The sequence below is a fragment of the Falco cherrug genome, chromosome 1 (genome assembly GCF_023634085.1).
Source record: "Falco cherrug isolate bFalChe1 chromosome 1, bFalChe1.pri, whole genome shotgun sequence".
In the NCBI taxonomy this organism is placed as follows: domain Eukaryota; kingdom Metazoa; phylum Chordata; class Aves; order Falconiformes; family Falconidae; genus Falco; species Falco cherrug.
Window position 1 is genome coordinate 76,549,017 of NC_073697.1, and position 17,967 is coordinate 76,566,983.

General features: G+C 49.5%; 1 protein-coding gene across 1 annotated transcript; it reads right to left on the reverse strand.

Moving 5' to 3' along the window:
- Window positions 1–267: 267 nt before the first annotated feature.
- Window positions 268–6,053, reverse strand: SPINK2 (serine peptidase inhibitor Kazal type 2). The gene is made up of 4 exons (XM_055700999.1): window positions 5,975–6,053; window positions 4,985–5,022; window positions 4,361–4,473; window positions 268–438 (listed from the first exon to the last, which is right to left on the reverse strand). Exons 1-4 carry the CDS (start codon window positions 6,021–6,023, stop codon window positions 393–395), a joined length of 246 nt encoding a protein of 81 aa, XP_055556974.1. The 5' UTR covers window positions 6,024–6,053; the 3' UTR covers window positions 268–392.
- Window positions 6,054–17,967: the final 11,914 nt, after the last annotated feature.

Genomic DNA, 17,967 nt, shown 5'->3' on the forward strand with positions numbered 1-17,967 from the left:
TCAGATCCTCCCAGAAACAATGAGCAGCTACTGCAGCCAGTGCTGCCAGCAGTGGAGGTGCTGGGGCCCCTTGCTGCCAGGTGGTGCTGTGGGAATGGTGCTGGGTACACATTCATTTCCTTCCCCAAACAACTGACCTAGTGGCATACAGTCAGGGCATCTCTTTCTTACCCTATGATCTGTCTTACGTGAGAAAATAAATCAGGGTTCGATGGTAAGTGTACAATGGCTATGTTTATAAACTTCAGGTTTATCACAGTAACACTATTTTGTTTAAACCAGCAAGTTTATTCATTAAGACAGGCTAAACAGAAGGTACATTTAAGGCATTGTTTCCATTTGGACTGCCTGTGTCCCTCTCTCATTTTCTTGAAAAGTGGCCGTCTGCCATATCAGCACCTTCCCATCTTGAAAATTTGGACATTCTTTTTATTTTCACTGCAAACAGAAGAAAAATAATTTAGAAGAGAAGCACTACACTTGAATTTAACAGAAACATTTTATAAAGCAAACTCTCCCATGTCTTTCTGTGTGTTCAATTAAATGCAGCGATGCATTTAATTGCATCACTTATGGCAAACATCACCACGAAGTAACTGTTATGCAAAGATTTATGAATCACACTCTGGTAACTTAACAGAGACAGCTTCACTTCAGGCTTTGCTACCTATAAAAACCTGGTAAAGCCATCTGCAAATCCGAGAAGTATCAAACCACATGACAGGTCTTGCCATGAGGACTAACGTGTCCATCACAAAGCACTAATGCGAGTCAAACTTCACAGTCCCTGACGTGGGAGCCAGTTCTAATGCTGACACATTTCTCCCTTTCACATGAATTCAGTGGGAAGGGTGTGCATCCTGATGCATTTCTGTATCTCGGGCTTCACTAAAATGTGAATGTGAACATTGGAATCTTCCTTAAGGAAATTTTAGCCAAGTGTCCCTTTGCTGGGGAACATCAGATATTTTTTTCCTTTGGAAGTCCCATACATAGTACTTTGGGGCACTCCATTTACAAATCCCAGTTTACCAAACAAGTGCAGACACAAAAAGAAAGTGATAGAATGCAAACTGCCCTAGATCTTCAGTTTGCTTCCCTGTGTTAATAGAATCAAGCTGGTTTATCCCTCATGAAGTTCAAGAGGCTTATGACTACCCACCCAAAAGCAGGGATAATCTCTACTAATAGTTGTATCAGGGATCTTTTAACCAGAAGTAGTGGAGCAGATTAGGAATATGAAAGGAAAAACCAAGCCCAGGGAATGTAAAACACATGTAAAGATGTAAGGAAAAGTTCCGGCTGAAGGACAGCCCTTAGGCTAAACCCTGCAGAGGCAGCTCAGGCTGCTGCATCTGTTTCCAAGGAGCTTGTGGTACAGCCAGACTAGGTTTAAATTAAGATCAGCTGTTGTCAATGCTACTGGGCACTACGTATGGAGGAGACCCGGGATGCACATTTGAGCACCTACTTAAGAATGGATTAGATCTCATCTAAAAAAAAAGAAAAAAAAAAAGAAAAAGGGAGGGAAGAAGACCAACTTTGGTCTTACAGTGACTTTGCTCTTACAGTTAACAGCCTGCACTGCGGAACCAGGATGGGCAGAGTTTGTGCTGCACTTTTGCTCCAGGCGTCTCATGTTATCATGGATCAGCCACAGCCACCTCTCCTGCAGTACTGTTGATGCAGGTGGGGCCTTCCAGGTGCCTGCATCATCTTGCATGGCTAAAAGAACCCATGGACAGTACTGTCTTGGCCATTGAGGGAAAAACAACTCCCTCTAAAAAGTCCTTTAATGGGCTTAAACACAGGCTGGAAGTGACCTGGAAGTTGGCTGTTGAGAATCACCTAAGTTAATTTAGAAGTAATTGTTTTGTAATTCGCTATGGGCTATGCCTATATATCTGTTTCTACATCACCACATTACACTATTTATCTCAGCAACTACTGGTCATGCAGCTTGTTAAGCAGGGCAGAAAGATCTCTTTGTTCTCCCCTCCTAAGGGGTGTGACAGCCTGTACCTTGGACTCCTCGAAGTGAAATGACCATTGCTTATGGCTGTGAACTGTTTATCAAAGCTGAAATTCTTCCAATAAGACAAAGTGTTTTAACCGTGTTGTGTTTGTGCCACATTAAACACTTCAGAACAACAACTCCAGACTGAACTGGAAAGCCATTGAGTACACCAACTACTGAATTATTAAAATAATCAGGATAGTATCTGACCACCTGGTGTCCCTTCAGACCAAAATATGTTTCTGAGCATGTAAAAGACAGCAAAAAAAGATGGTTAAGATAAAAATCTATCTTGTGTGTGTAACTGGATTAAATCCCATCACACAAAACATGTACATTATTACATCTTATATTAATAAGATGTAAGCCCCATCACAAATCACTTAAGGAATTGAGTGGAAGCGAACAGCAGGTTTGGCTAGAGAGCCCTTTGTGCTGTGTGCAGTGCTGTATTCGGGAATCTGCCATGCACCCATCTGGAACTGAGGGATCATGTTGAAAAAATGAAACATCCTAGAAATGTAAGGCTGGATCTCAAAAACTGTCATTCTGCTCTGACAAAGGATCAAATACACTGTTTAGGTCGTGAGCCACTCTTCTGCCTGTATCTCTATGACATGGATTTTCACTCTCTCTGTGTGATACTTAGCACCTCTCTTTGACTTTTATTGTACTGATTTCAGTCCATTTTTCCAGATCCCTGGGAATTTTGACACTGCCCTGCACAGATCATTGTATCTTATGCTATTTTACAAATTGTATTGTCTTGTGCCAATACCAAATGCATTACAAAAATCATGAGTTATATACTACACCTAAAGGAAAACTCACTTTACCATTTGACTGTAAAATGCTGATTACTGCTTTTAAACCACACCATTTCAAACGGCTGTTTTCATCCTTTAAAAATTTCAGCTGAATCATTAATTGTCTGCTTTGTCTGTTTATGTGAATGTCAAGTGGAGCTATGTAAAATGCCTTATTAATGTCATGGAGCAACACTACTGTTTCCTCCTACTCTGCTAGGCCAGTTATCTTGCCAAAAACCTAAATCTCACAGATGTGATCAGATTATCTCTGACAAATCTGTATTAGCTTTACTTACTCTCTTTTTTACCTCTGGCTGTCTACAGGTCAATTGCTTAATAACTTACTCCAACATCATTCTAGGCAACAAAGATGGATAGGCTCCTAATATGTAATATGCCAGCACCTCTTTTCTTGCCTTTCCACAGACTGTACTGTGTGTGCCCTTTGATTCCCTGTTTTCCCCTCCCCAGCCCCCAACTGTAAGTTTACCAGTTCTCTTTGCAGTTTGTCATTTGCTAAGGTAGTTTGTGCTGTACTGTGGTGAAAACGTCACCAAATTCTGCAGATCTGCATACCATTAAGCATCCTTTGACACACTTCAACACTTGAAAATATTATTTCCTTAAATGCTCTTTGACACTTTTCTTATTCTGGCCTGTGTTCCCTCTTTCTTGATCATTTGAATTTTTTAAATTATCTGGTCACTATCTTCCCCCTGCCCCAAAATCAGAAACATATTTCAGCCTTCCCTTTCTTAAGATCTATCTGTAATTTTGTAAATGCCCATCACTGCTGTTCTGCTACTCATGCTTCTCTCCTCTGCTGGAAACAGAAATTCTGTTATTTCGTTAATATAAATTGCCTTTCACCATGAAATTCAATCCACAAGCAGTTCTTCTCAGTTTGTACTGAGAGGGTGTTTTGTAGAGGTTTCCAGTCAATTGTGATGGGGGGTAACACTGCTCATTAAATACCGATTTTCTGGTTTCAAATTGTTGTAAAAAATTATTAAATTATAAAAGAATAAAATACCCTCTCTCAAATATCAAGCCATCTTGATTTCTAGAAAATCTGAATGGCAAAATGGTATTTTCTCCGTTAGGCATTCTTACTCTTCTCTGTGAAAGCAAGTACAGGAGATTGGATCTTGAATGTAAACATTTTGTCATAAAACCTGCATTTTGTGGGGGATCTTTCATGTTTTTTGATGGCGAGTGTGGAAGAGTCCAGCATTATATTTAATGGTAATGTGGCACTGTACGAACACAACAGGCAACCCCCCTCTATGATGCTCCTCCTCAAGAATCACAAAAGCGAATATTCGGTAATCCCAGCTAACTGAATCCGACCTAAGCCATTTACAGGTATAAAACTATTGCAAGGGGCTGACAGTTGAGAGGAGGCTGCTAAAACTGCATTCCTCAGAGTGGGAATGACCCAAAGCCACTAATCTATCCGTTAACTGGGGTGTCAGAGGGAATATTTTGCTTGCAAATAGGGAAGGGAAGGTTGGGATGCCCATCGAGCCACTACCTGTTCGAAAAGCAGAGCACACACTCATTCGAGTAGGTCTTTCCATTGGTCCCGCAAACTGGATTGTAGTCCTTTGGGCATCCAGGCACACCACCATACTTGTAGCAGGCGGGCTAGGGAAGACAGGTACATAAGAAATCTAAGAAAACACCATTTGACAGGGGTCCCTGACCAGCTTTCTGCTCTGGGGGCTCCTGAATAACGCTGGCACGCTCATGACCGAAGGGCAGCACTCAAAGGAGTTGCCACAGCAATCGTGAGCTGCCACCTTATCTTTCATGCTCTTATGGGCATTTATCGCTCGCGGCTTGGCTGCGGTGTCAGGACACACGTGTGCGACAAGGCACCGCTCCTCCAGACGTCGTAACCTTAGCGGGACACGGGGGCAGCGAGTCCCCGTGAAGGGAACGGCAGATGGAGCTGGTAAAAGACGGGATCACCGGGGGTGCCGGGCTCCCGGGGTCCCCCGGGTGCGGGGGAGCCCCCGCGCAGCCCCGGGGTCCGGAGCCAAGGCCAGGATCTCCCGCCCGGCGCCGGGCCCGGGGCTCTGGGGAAGGGGCCGCCCGGCGCCGGGAGGGCAGCTGGGACCGTCCTTCCCGGGGAGGACGCGGGGGTGGCACTCACCGGGACGCTGGCAACGGCTCCGGGAGTCGAGAGGAGCCCTGTGGAGAGTAACCGGCGTTAACGGCGCCGCGTGGCGCCCGGATCCCCCCGACCTCCCCCCGCACCAGCCGGCGCCCGTTACCGGCCCCCCCGTCCAGCCGCTGTCCGCCCCCGGCCCTCGCCGGCCCCAGCCGCTGTCCGCCCCCGGCACCAGCCAGCGCCCGTTAACGGACCCCCGACACCAGCCGGTGCCCGTTAACGGCCCCCCCCGGCACCAACCAGCGTAACTGCCCCCCTGACACCAGCCAGTGCCAGTTACCGCCCCCCGCCCCGAGCGGCCTCTGTCCGCCCCCGTCCCCCCCCGGCACCAGCCAGCGCCCGTTAACGGCCCCCCCACGAGCAGCCTCTGTCCGCTCCCGGTCGCCCCGGCACCAGCCAGCGCCCGTTAACGGCCCGCGCCGGCACCAGCCAGCGCCCGTTAACGCCCCCCCCCCCCGAGCAGCCTCTGTTCGCTCCCGGTCCCCCTGGCACCAGCCAGCGCCCGTTAACGGACCCCCGACACCAGCCAGTGCCCGTTAACGGCCCCCCCCGGCACCAACCAGCGTAACGGCCCCCCTGACACCAGCCAGTGCCAGTTACCGGCCCCCCCCGAGCAGCCTCTGTCCGCTCCCGGTCCCCCTGGCACCAGCCAGCGCCCGTTACCGGCCTCCCCCGGCCCCGACCAGCCGCTGTCCGCTCCCGGCTCCCCCCGGCCCCAGCCGCTGTCCGCTCCTGGCTCCCCCCGGCCAGCCGCTGTCCGGCCCCGTTTTGTGCCGGTTCTCCACCCTGCCCCCGGACGGCTGACGCCCGCTACCGGCTTCGATCCCGCACCCGCAAGCCGGCCGGTGCCCGGTACCGGCTCATGTTTCCCCCTCCCCGAGACCGGACCGGCCGGGGCACAGTACGGGCCCGCTTCCCCGGCACCGGCTCCCCTCCCCCGACCGCCCTGCCTCGGCGCCGTGCGCCCGGTACCGGCGAGGAGGACGGGCAGCAGCACCAGCACCGGCACCGACAGCGCCATGTCCGCGGACAGACTAACGGCAGCGGGCGGGGCGGGGCGTGGGGCGCAACGGCCGCGGGGGGCGCGGGGCGCGGCGCGGGCGGGGGCGGGGGCGGGCGGGAGCGCCGGGGCCGGCCGGGGGTGCCACGGGGGGGACCCGAGGGCTGAGGACCCGCGGGGCACCCACGGGAGCGGGACGGCCCCGCGCCATACGGGAGAGGGAGGGAGACAGGACCCGCCCCGGGGAGCGGTGGCACCCGTGGGGACGGACGTGTCCCTGCTTCACCCGCGGGCTCGGGGGGCGGGCAGCACCTCCGGGGGTCGGGCAGCACCTCCGCGGGTGCAGCGAGGGCAGGGACCCTCCCCTGTGCTGCTGGGGGACGTGGGGATACGGTGCCCCGGTGCTGTCCTGGGCCAGCGAGTCCGTGCCTCCCCTAGCAGCAGGTCCCCACGGGGTGTCTTGTCCATGCCGCTTCCACGGGGGGACCCCCAAAATACCCAGTCGCCAGCGGCTCCTCAAGCGCCGAAGCCCTACCAGCTCTGCACCCGCGCTCCCCTCCGGGCTGGGCAGGAGGGCAGCGGAACCAGTGGTGGGCTGTAACGCCAGCATTCCCGGCTTCCCGGCTGGACTTGGCCTCGTTGGAGTTGTGCTTTGATTGCAGTGTCTTGGCTGCGTGGGGAAGCTGGAAATGTGTGCAGTGCCATGTGGCTGTTAAGGTCATAGCCCCTGTCCCATCATAAAGGGATGAGGTGGCCCATGTGGAGCTATGAGTGGAGAGGGAGAGAAAATGGATACAGCCCCAGCGATAAAGCCAAACCGCTCGCATCCGAAGTCATGGGAATCCAGGCCAACGGGGGCTGGAAAACCTCGGCACGCTGCCCTGCCAGCATGGCTGGGTGTCTCGGCAGCCCTGCTGTCCAAGGAGTATCTCACTTGTTAGTCGCTGGTAGGAGTGGTTAGCTTTGCAGAGCCCAGAGGTTAGCTTTACACAGAGGCTGGCACCGGAATTGCTTTTATGCAGTTCCTAAAATCTAGGGTATGGGTTCCTTGTGGGATGGGCTGTGCCTGTGTAAAAAGCTGGGGCTGAGACCCACCAAGTGTTCTGAGGTACCATATAGGTACATACGTAGGCATCACAAACATCCTTCTTGTCTCCGTGTCAGCTGCCGAGTCCTTCCAAGCACGGCTTTTCTTCTCCTGGGTGTTTCCGATAGCGTGTCCTGCCCGCATGGCATCCCAGGGAGATGATTTTATTACCTGCTGAATATGTTCTTATTCCTCCAGGTAACCTCTGCCAACTGATTGCAATGTTAGATTTCCATTCAGAGCACACCTTTGACATTACCACCCATCACAAGGGGTGTTCCGAGCAAAAGCCTCTGGCTTGGATATTTTAAGCAAGATGCCTAATCAGAATGTTTCGAGGCTGGCGAAGCATGTAGGGGGGTCTTTGTCTCTGCTTGCTCTCCTGCCCTAGCTTTGCTCAAGTTTTTGCCCCAGCTTTGCCTGCTAAGTCATTTGAGAAGAGGGCATCTTTCTGCCACCTCGTTATCGGTGTGGTGGTTGCCGTATTTGCCATCCTTGGGGGACCTTTAGGTCCCAGAGCGCTTTCCTTGGGAGAAGGAGTATCAGAGGGTTAAATACTGGAGAGTTAGGTTGTGGTGGGTTCCCTTACTTCTCGAACGTGTCATTTTTCAAAGGAAAAGCTGCCAGCTGAAGGTGAAGAAAGCAAAACCAAGGGTAGGAGTTACCTCTTAAGTTGCTCATTTCTTAAGTTCACGTCACTAAACAGTTAAGTGTAAAGCTCTTGTAAGAGCTCAGTGCCCCAGCTGTTGGCAGCCCGACCAAGCTTTCTCCTGAACAACTCCAGCACAGCAAACACAAGATGGATATGTACTGTCATCATGTCACCTAAGAGAATAGCTACCCCCCAAAAAACGTTCTCCACGCTAATGTATTTTCCAATGAGTTAACTATGTGCTCATCAATTTGAGGCACTTGATCCCAGATAAATGGGGTGAACCAGAGCGTTTTGGTTAAATGTGGCTTCAGTTGCCTCTCTCTGACAGTACCATGAACTCATTCGCAGCCATGTGTTCTGTCCTGGATGCTTCCTCTCGATATTGCAGGGAAAATGTGGAAAAGTAACCTGCAGGTGCTCTGTTAACTCTCAGTGTGGCACTTGTATTTTAAGTTGGTGCCAGTCCAGCCTCCTCAGTACTCAAGGCATTTAATTTCATTTAAATTATTTCCATTGAGAGTATTTAACTTTGCCTAATCTGAATAAAGTTTGAGAGACAGGTCTTTAGAGAAGGGAAAATGAAAGAAATGAGATTTTAAAATGAGAAAGAAAAGATAACTTACACAAATTTTCTTCTGGCAAGATGGAATATCTGTTAGAAAATGCCTTTTTTCTTCCATAAATTGTTCAGAACTGGAGGCAGGGAAGAGGATAATTACACAGAGGGCTTCTTAACAGCCTTTGTATCCTGTTAACACATTTCTTATATGAATGCTGAGTCACTGGAAAAGAAAATTGCAGAATTATTTGCATATCTCCTAGAAGTTATCTTCTTGTTAACATCAGGTAGCTGATTAATAAACATGGAAGAAAATAATGATCCCTGCATATAGGCCGCAGGAAGGAATACATAATTAGGAGTTACATCCCTACAGATAAGGTCTGTTGCTGTCTTATGCTTAGTGGAATAACCCTCTGCGCTTGGCAGCTAGAATTTATTTGGACTTCAGTCACTTTTCTATGTAAATGTATATGACTCCCTGAAAGAAAAAAGTTCCTTTAGTGAGTTTACGTGTACTTCATACTCTTCTGCTGTCCAGCAGTTAGATACCAGCAAGGCTGTGACCCAAGACAACCCAGTATCAATACAGGCTGGGCAGAGAATAAATTGAAAGCAGCCCTGAGGAGAAGGGCTTGGGGATGCTGGTGGGTGAAAAGCTGGACATGAGCCAGCAATGTGCGCCTGCAGCCCAGAAAGCCAGCCGTGTCCTGGGCTGCATCAAAAGAAGCGTGACCAACAAGTTGAGGGAGGTGATTCTGACCCTTTGCTCTGCTCCCGTGAGACCCCCCTGGAGTGTTGGGTCCAGCTCCAAGGTCCTTAGTACAGGAAAGACATGATCCTTGTGGAGCGGGTCCAGAAGAGGGCCACGAAGATGATCAGAGGGCTGGGGCACCTCTCTTATGAAGAAAGGCTGAGAGAGTTGGGGTTGTTCAGCCTGGAGAAGAGAAAGTACCTTATTGCAGCCTTTCAATACTTAAAGGGGGCTTATAAGAAGGATGGGGACAGACATTTTATTAGGGCCTGTAGTGATAGGACAAGGGGTAATGGTTTTGAACTAGAAGAGGGTAGATCTAGGTTAGATATTAGAAAGAAATTATTTACGATGAGGGTGGTGAGACACTGGAACAGGTTGCCCAGGGAAGCTGTGGATGCCCCATCCCTGGAAGTGTTCAAGGCCAGGTGGATGGGGCTTTGAGCAACCTGATCTAGTTGAAGGTGTCCCTGATCATTGCCGTGGGGTTGGACTAGATGACCTTTAAAGACCTCTTCCAACCCAAACCATTCTATGATGCTATAATGGCATTTACTGTTCTTTGTCTAAAAGCTTTTCTTGATGATGAATTCATTCCAAATCAGCTGTGCAAATCAGCTAGATGAGCAAAGACCTACTGCTAAAAATCTCCAAGTACCCTAGCCATGTTGGATTGAAGTGGCAACCTCTGGCACAAGGTCATGGCATGAGTGACCCCAGCTTACTCCAGGGTGAGAAAGTTTGTTCCCTATCTCCCCCAACCAGGCTAAGCAAAATAGGAATAGGTTTTATATACAGTCAGTAATAAGCATGTCGTAAAAGAAGTAGCCAGTGATTAAGGCAGATATCAACAAAGTGCAGCAAAAAGAATTTGGTTGATTGTGGAATGGATTCATCCTTCACACATTCACCACACAGGGCTTAGGTGGCAGGGTGAGTTGGAAACAAGCTAGGAGACATCAGTTCTCAGTATAGAATTAGTTCACAGTCTCGAAAGAAAGCTGGTGTCACCTCATCTACTTAAAACAGATACAGGGAGAGGTCCAGGTGCCAGGAGGATTGAGACTAAGGTGCTGGATTGCCTGCTGCCTTGAAGTGGATGGTTCAGCAGTGTGACATGGAATATCCTCTTCCACCACAGCTTGTGGTGGATGCTAAAAATTTAAAAATGGAAGAAAAAAATAAAGTTGCAGAGCAAGAAACCATAGGTGGCCTTAATAGCAGGAAAATTCCCACTTGAACAGGTTCCTGCAGGATGCTGCAGGCAGGAAGGTGACACAGGAGCAGTCTGGCTCATTTGCTCCAGTTTTCTCCTGGCCATGGCTGATGGCCTCTATTGCAGAGCAGAGGCTGGTGAGCAGGGTGCTACAATCACACATAACCTGCAGTTAATGTCCTCTTGTGGCAGAGGACACAGTCATATGGCATAGGATGTTTACATCCACATAGTCATATGCCCAGTCATATGGCAGAGGATGTTTACATCCACTGAAGCAGCACCGCGGTGCAGCTGGCTTGCCTGCACTGCTTCAGGCGGACTGGCAGGGCACAGTGCTTGGGCACATCCCAGCTGTGCTTGTGCCATGCGTGCCGGTCTCTTGCCATAAGTATTGGCACTTGTCTTTCCACCTGAGTAATTACTGGGGTGAAAGCAATCAACACCCTTGAAGGAACATAGCACAGAACAATCAAAAAATGCTTCCAAGCTGCCTTTTAGCACATCAACATGAGGTGGCAATGCCGAAAGCCTCATTCCTAAGGCACTGAAGGCCCCCTGCTTCTGGTGAGACTGGGAATGCCCTAGAAATGGTTTGACACTTGCTAATTGGCCCTTTCTGCCAACTTGAACACGGCACAGCAGCAGCACAGAGAAGGACAGAGGGGAAAGAGCTGATTTTCGTCTCCCTGACAATGATTCCTGTAGGGAAGAAGTCAGCAGCACCGAGCCAACGAATAAGCTCTTGGTGTAAGTCTAGGTTTGGGCAGGGGGGACCGGTTCCAGCTGACAAGCTGCCTCCCTGGCCAGGTCCCAGGCATTGGGCTGTGGCATCACCTCTAATTTTGGTAGACTCCTCCAAGCTGTTTTTGTAGAGGCTGTGTGCAAAGGTTCACAGCAAGATGTGGAGGAAGCTCCTCATCTCATCACATTCCCTCACCATCTTGTCAGTGGCATTCCCACCCCCACACCAATAAAAGATTGCTCTGGGGGTCCTATCTGTCACACACAGCCCATGAATCATTCACTTCAGCGGTGCTCCTACATTTGCAATCCCGTGTAGCCCAAAGGACAGGATCCAGGCCTCAGGGATTCAATTATATATACAGTCTATTCCCTGATCCCTCTGTGCCCATTCATTTTGCTCCATCCTGCGCTGTTCTCTGCTGTATCAGTCACAGATGGGCAATTTATCCTCTCCTGTTTCCAACATGAACTCCATCTATCACCTGCTTGTCTTTGAAATTAATTTACTGGCTGGCCAGCTGCCCACCATCCATTCCTGGCTCCCTCCCATCTGTGTGTAACATGGCGGTTGCTCCCCAGAAGGTGGTGAGCATCTCCTGGTGGCTGCATGTTCTGCAGCATACTATGGCCCTGTGGAGTGCTGCTGACCTCTGGGGCAGTGCTGCTGGATGAGACCACTGCACGTGCTGTGGGACAGTGGGGAAAGGGCTGCTGTGAGTTACCCACCTGCTCCTGGAGGATCTGCTCATGCCGCCAGTCACCATCGCAGCACAAGGCAACAACCTTCTGCCCAGCAGAGAAACGCGTGTGGATTGCTGTGATACTCAGTCTGGAACAAGGGCTTTAATAGTCCCTGGAGCCTCCAAAAGCTCCGAAGGGGTGCCCTGATCGGCAGAAATCAACGTGGTTTTCCTTTCCTCTCTCCTCCACAATTTTTTTTCTGCTGTTTTTTTCAACTTGACTAAGCACATCTTGATCGGTCATGGACAGATTTGCAGGGGCTGGCTTTGCCTTCCCCTGTCTGTCTGTGCACCGGTTCAAATAATGAATGGCAGAGCAGGACCACCCATCCCGCTGGGGGGAAATGCACTTGGTCTTAGTGATTTGCCCTGGGATCATAACCACTTTGGAGGGAGGTGGCTGGTCCTGGTGGCATTTCTTATGTCAAAAGTTTTCTCAAGGAGCAGAAACTTTTAAGACAGGCTGTAAAAGTTTCTTCTGACTGCTCAAGCTGTTAAAAGGAGACAGGGTTAAGGTATCTGCCTGGAAGACTACTCAACTTTTCCTAGGTGCTGAGTCTAAGCCCCACAGATAAGCTGCAGCTGTAGAACAACAACCAGGCTGGTGGGTCAGCAGAAACTCTTTTCAGCTGTGAAAAGGTGGAGGTCATCCATGGGGGTGGGAGCAAAGCTGCTACTGAATCAGCACAGTGCTTGAAAGTTAATTGATCCAGTACTACCTTTTTGTATATGAAGACACTTTGAAAAGTCAAAGGCATCTTCCTTAATGTCTACCTATTTCTCACAAAGTGGATGATTTCAGCCAGGGCAGTGTCCATCCAAAGCTGCTTTCAGAGGCAGGCTCGCACCCTCTTCTGTCTCCTCACCCTGCAGGAAAAGGCTCTGTGAATAGAGCGGTCATTCGAGAAATGCCTAATGCAGGCAAAGCCGATGGTCCCCTTCTCAATCCCAGAAGAGCTTCTGTCCAGCTTCTAGTGCCCTTGGGCTGGGTTTGTAGGACAAGGGCACTGTATCTGATTCATGGCACAGGGAAAGGTCTGCTGGTAGTTATCACCATGGCAGAGGGAGGGCAGGTGGAAGGGAGGGCAGACAGTAGGGTCAGCATCTCCATTTTCCCTGTGCCCTGTTAATGCAGTGCTGTGCCCTGAGCATATTTCGTGGCAATGTGCACTGCAGCTCTCTCTGACCCCATAAACGAAGGGATTCGTGTCCTGGGAAAATCTAACCAAGGTACTTTATAGTCTCCAGGAGTGAGGATGAACTACACATTAGAATTTCAAAGTTGACTGGTATATGACGGTCAGGGTCAGTCAGGCTTTGATGTCTGTCTGCCTGATGGATTGTCTGGTAAAATGGAGGGTAAAAAGACCTGAATTAATCGAGGAAGTTAAGTGACGGCTTGAAGATGGAGAGGGGTTTGCTGCAAAGGTGGCAGACACCATCCCCACGAAGGCTCAGCGCTGCCGAAAGCTGTGCATCACCTCCGAAGGCCAGTGTCCGGGTACCACCCCACGGCGGGCATGTGTGCATCCTGCTGCCTGCACCCCTGCCAGCCACAGCTGCAGCGCCTGTGCGCTCTGAGAAACCTGCCAGCCATCAAGGGAGGAGAACAACACAACGAGGAGGAGGTGACAAAGCCTGGGGCTTGTTGGAAGCACGTTTTCTGAGTGGTGCTGCTGGATGGAAGACCTGCAGAAGGCAGGAATCCCCCAAACACTGTCTGGCCTTGAGGATGCTGGAGGAAGGTAAATCTCAGCTTTGCTTCTCCCTTACCCTCTTATGACCTGCCCTGCCCCGCCCCATACTCCTCTGTTACAGAGTTGTAGTTTCTCTTACTTTTCTTGCTTCTACATTTGGGGCAGCATCTAGGGTGTATATTGGTAGGTCCGTGTTCTAGGGAAAGGGGTTTTTTTTGAAACAGTATTTGAAATGTTTTTGTTGCCTGCATGATCTTTTTCCATGTGGCATGAAAAAGGCAGTTTTCATGTGTAATGGAAAAATCTTATTTTTCCTCTAGGTTTGAACTCCTATCTCCCCCATACTTCTAGGGAATATTTTGAGGTGGCTGAAAAGGAAGAAGAAAAAATATTTTCTGTCTTTTGCAGATGGTTTTGTTATTGTAGAGCAGAATCACAGTTACCCGAACTGCTCTGTAGTTCGACACGAGAGGCCAAGGCTCCCCAGCCATTATTTGAAGTATCATGCTTTTGGATTAGTTCCACGCCTGCAAGCAATGTGAGTTTAGGAACTGCAGGAGCTTGGTATATTTTTGCCTGTCAGTTCTCTCAGGCTCTGCTGAGCTCAGACTTTTCTGATCTGTGGGGACTTTTGAACCGGTTCACTTGATTCAAATCTTCCCTAGTGAGAACAGCCAGATCTCACCTGTGTCTTAGGAATCCCAGTTTTGCAAGACTCTGGTGGTTTCTTTGCAACAGATTTTAGTGATTTGGAGGTGAGGGAAGGGTGCAAAAGGGACAATTCCTGACCAAATTAATTGATCCGGGTGAAACATCAGGATTTGGCCATAGCTGGTTAATGAGGCCAGTGCTGGTTAGAGGTGTGAGGGTGTTTTTTCCCTGGTCCCTGCTCTGGCTCAGGGAGTCTACAGGCTTGTCTTTGTACCATGTGGTGGCAGCCTTGCTCGCAGCACGTACTCTGTGTTGCCTGCTCGCAACGTTTTTTTTAGGATGAAGAGCTCAATGGACCACGTATGCTGTCAGCTGGAAAATACTGTACTTTAATGTAGTGTGTTCATCCCCACAGAATCAGTAATGCACAACTGCTTCCTTTCCTTGCCGTGCTGGAGGCATCTATAATTCAGTGTGAAACAGCCCATTCCATTGGCCTGGGTGCTCCAGCACGAACTGTCAGCACCACGCGAGTGGCAAGGCTGTGCAGGATGGGGAGCTGAGGATGCTGGCAGCATGCAAGACCTCACCCAGCCTTTCAGATCCCTGCTTGGCAATCCCACAGGCTTCCAGGAGCTAGGAACAAGGACTGGTAGCAGGTAGCAAGGGCTGTTCCTGGCTGCCTCCCTTCCCCTTTCCCCTGCTAATTTGTGCAGGATTTGTCTGCTCCCTGTTGTGTCTCACTTAGAGCCCCATTTTGGAGGGCTGGGGTCTCCTCTGCTCACAGGCTTGCCTGTGCTGGTGCTGGAGGGGAGGAGGGAGACAGGTGGTATTTAATCCGATTATGCTGCACTGTTGTGTTTGGCAGGGCTTTCCAGCAGCAATGGCTTAGCAGGTTGTAGGCATACTTGGGAGTGAGTCACCAAGCAGTAATGACAGTAGGAAGAGCAGAAGAGAAATGCTTCAAGAGCTGTTCAGCTTTTCCTGCTGGGAGCCAGGCACAGGGACAAGATTTACTTAGAGTGGCAGAAACATCTAAACTGAAAAGTCACCTGAGGTGATCCGGTGACGTGGCTCAGTTGTGGTCTCTGTCTCAAATCCTCATGTGTCCCTGTCACCAGCTGGTGTGGAGTCTTCCTGGCAGATGCATATGATGTTGACGGGATAACTTTCTACTTTTTTTAGCCACCAACAATCTCATCAGGCTGATGTGGCTGTCCGAAGGCATGTTTGCTTCAGTGCAAGATGGTTTTACTAGAAATCATCCAAACACCTCATATTTAAACAGAAAAGCACTGCTGTAATGGAAGTGCCTGCATGGAGATTAGTGTGTCGCAACTGGTTTACACTTACTGAGCCCCAGCAGAAAGGATGTGTGTGGTTTACAATATTGTTTTTTCCACTTAATTTTGGCTTTCACTGCTGTTTCTGATCAGAGGTGCATGCATGGGATAGTAATTAGTTAGGAAATACTCCGTAGGCTGCGTTTTGGCAAATGCAAGACTACTGCTGCTGTTATCCCTCTACAATATATGCTGGCCAGGTGGCCTAAATGAGGGAGCTCTGTTCCCTCCATGTTTGTTGTGCTTCTGACAGGTGTCCCCCACTGAGGACTGGTACCTTGTGGGCACGTTGGTGTTATGTGGGAACCTGCAAATCCCAGTTTTCCTACATTTACAGACCCTGTTGTTTGCAGGGGCTAACCCCGTGGTAACGACCACAGTAGAAAAACCTGCAGAGAAGACAGGGGAGGGGGAAGGTAGACAGAAGTTGATCTCGCACCTTTCTTACACGTACATTTAAATTATTTGGACAACTGAGTCTGTGCTGGTGGGTTTCCTTTCTTTGCTTACCACACAGAGGGGATTGGAGGAGATCTACATAGTACAGGTGGCTTTGGACTTCAAGCGGAGGGCTTGCAGCTATGGGATTGATTTGTTGTAGGAACTGAGTGTAGTGCAGTAAGTAGGGAATGAGTCCCTTCTCCTGTCTTCTGCATCCCCATTTGCGTGGTGACCATACCTGACATGGACACCTCTGCAGTTTCTAGGAGAGATCAGCAGTCTTCTTCCGCAGGCAGCCGGGGACCAGACATGGAGCAGAAAGTGCAGTGGGAATTTGGGCCTGGGACCACTATTCAGAGCAGCTTAGGCATTGGTTTGAGTCTCCCAAAATGCAGCAAGGGCTAAAGGGGAATGCCTGTGCTCTGTGCTCATTCAGTGCCAGATCTAGAGCATGCACCCAACCAAAAGCATTGCTGAGAATTAGAGCTTGTCCAGAAGTCTTGGAGAAATTTAAAATTTTCACTCCAAATTACAGCCTCAGCCTAATGACTAGTGGAGCTTCTAGTTGCTGCCATCAGGGCAGAGAGGAGAGGCTGAGCTTGCAAACCCCCTGTGGGCATCCTCCAAAGCCCTATCAACACCAGGAGCTGAAGAAATTGCCTTGGAAACTGTGATGAAGCTGAAGATGCAGGGAGTTCCTGGCAGGCTAACTGGAATTGCAGTGTGGATACTGTCCCTGATGCTGCCATCGGGCAGAGCTCAGTAATCCTGGGGTTTCTCATGCCAAGCCAAAAGTTGGAAAGGGCTGTCCTGGTGTAGCAGGATGCTAGGCAGCTTTTCAGTTGCAGGTCTGCCCACCCTGGGGGGCATGAAGAGAGGCAGGGTTCGTATCAAAGTAGTTTCTCCCCAGGGAAAGAGTGGCATGAGTCAACTGTGCCTGTTCCTTGGTTATGTTGTCCTCTTAGAGAGATGAGTGAGTACAGCAGGCACATTTGCAGTGGAGAAAAGGGATTCTGCATGGAGTCGGAAAGGAGATGGACTGGAAGACCAAGCAGCAGATAATTTGCCTAAGGGACAAAGAGAATGAAGCAGGTTACTTTTTTTTTAATACTTGCCACAGGCTAATTAAGGAATCGATGTAATGCTGTAAACCTCTGAATGCTTAATGGAAAAGCAGCTAATTAATTAACATTACAAATCATAATCATTAAGGAATTAATCTTTCATGAACTTAATTAGGAATGGTGAGTGAATGGGTACATGGGACGATGACTTCTGCAATATGAATTATGGTTTTTTCTTTCCAAATGACTGCTAGTTAATGAAGACACAGAGCAGTATTACTGAGCAAACAATGCAGGAGGGAACAAGGCTGTGTAATGATCCCAGCTAGGGGTGGTAACTGATTCATTTGTTGGGAAGGCTCACAAACTGGAAATGGTATTTGGCATGATTGTTCTGTTGCTAGAGATGTGACCATTGGCTTACAGTAATAAAGGGCTAAATTGTCTTTGACTGTCTGCCTGGAGGGTAAAAGTCCTGACTGTGGCTGAGCCTTTGCGCCCTGTCCCCAGGGTTGGTTGTGGTCCAGGGACCTCAGGGGCTCTCTCCTCACAAGGTAATATGGTATAGGTGAGAAACGCAGTTTTCAAAAGAGGAAAAATCACCATAGTGCTTTGTGAGGGCTGTATAGAAAGAGATTGGAAGGCCTGGGAGGGCTGCAGTGGTCTGAACCATGAGACTTCCCAGTGTGGCATTTTCCTACGGAGTGTGTGCTGGCTCAGTCTGGATTTAAATACTCCAGGTAATGGTTCCCAGGGTATGTGGATCCACCTGTGGATTTCCAGACTGTTACGGATGAGTGTCTCATTTTGTGCCTGCATTAAGGATCAGCTTCCCACTGTCTTACCCCCTTCTACTCCCTTCTGCTAAGCAGAGGTCCCTTTTGCACCAGGGTGGTGTGGATGTGTTGGGGCTGCCCCCAGTGGTGCCAGGCAGAGCTCCAAGTGAGCAGAAGACCCTGATTGTGGTTTGGAGATCTTTCTGCCTTTGTTAATCGACCCTGTTTCCTGTTC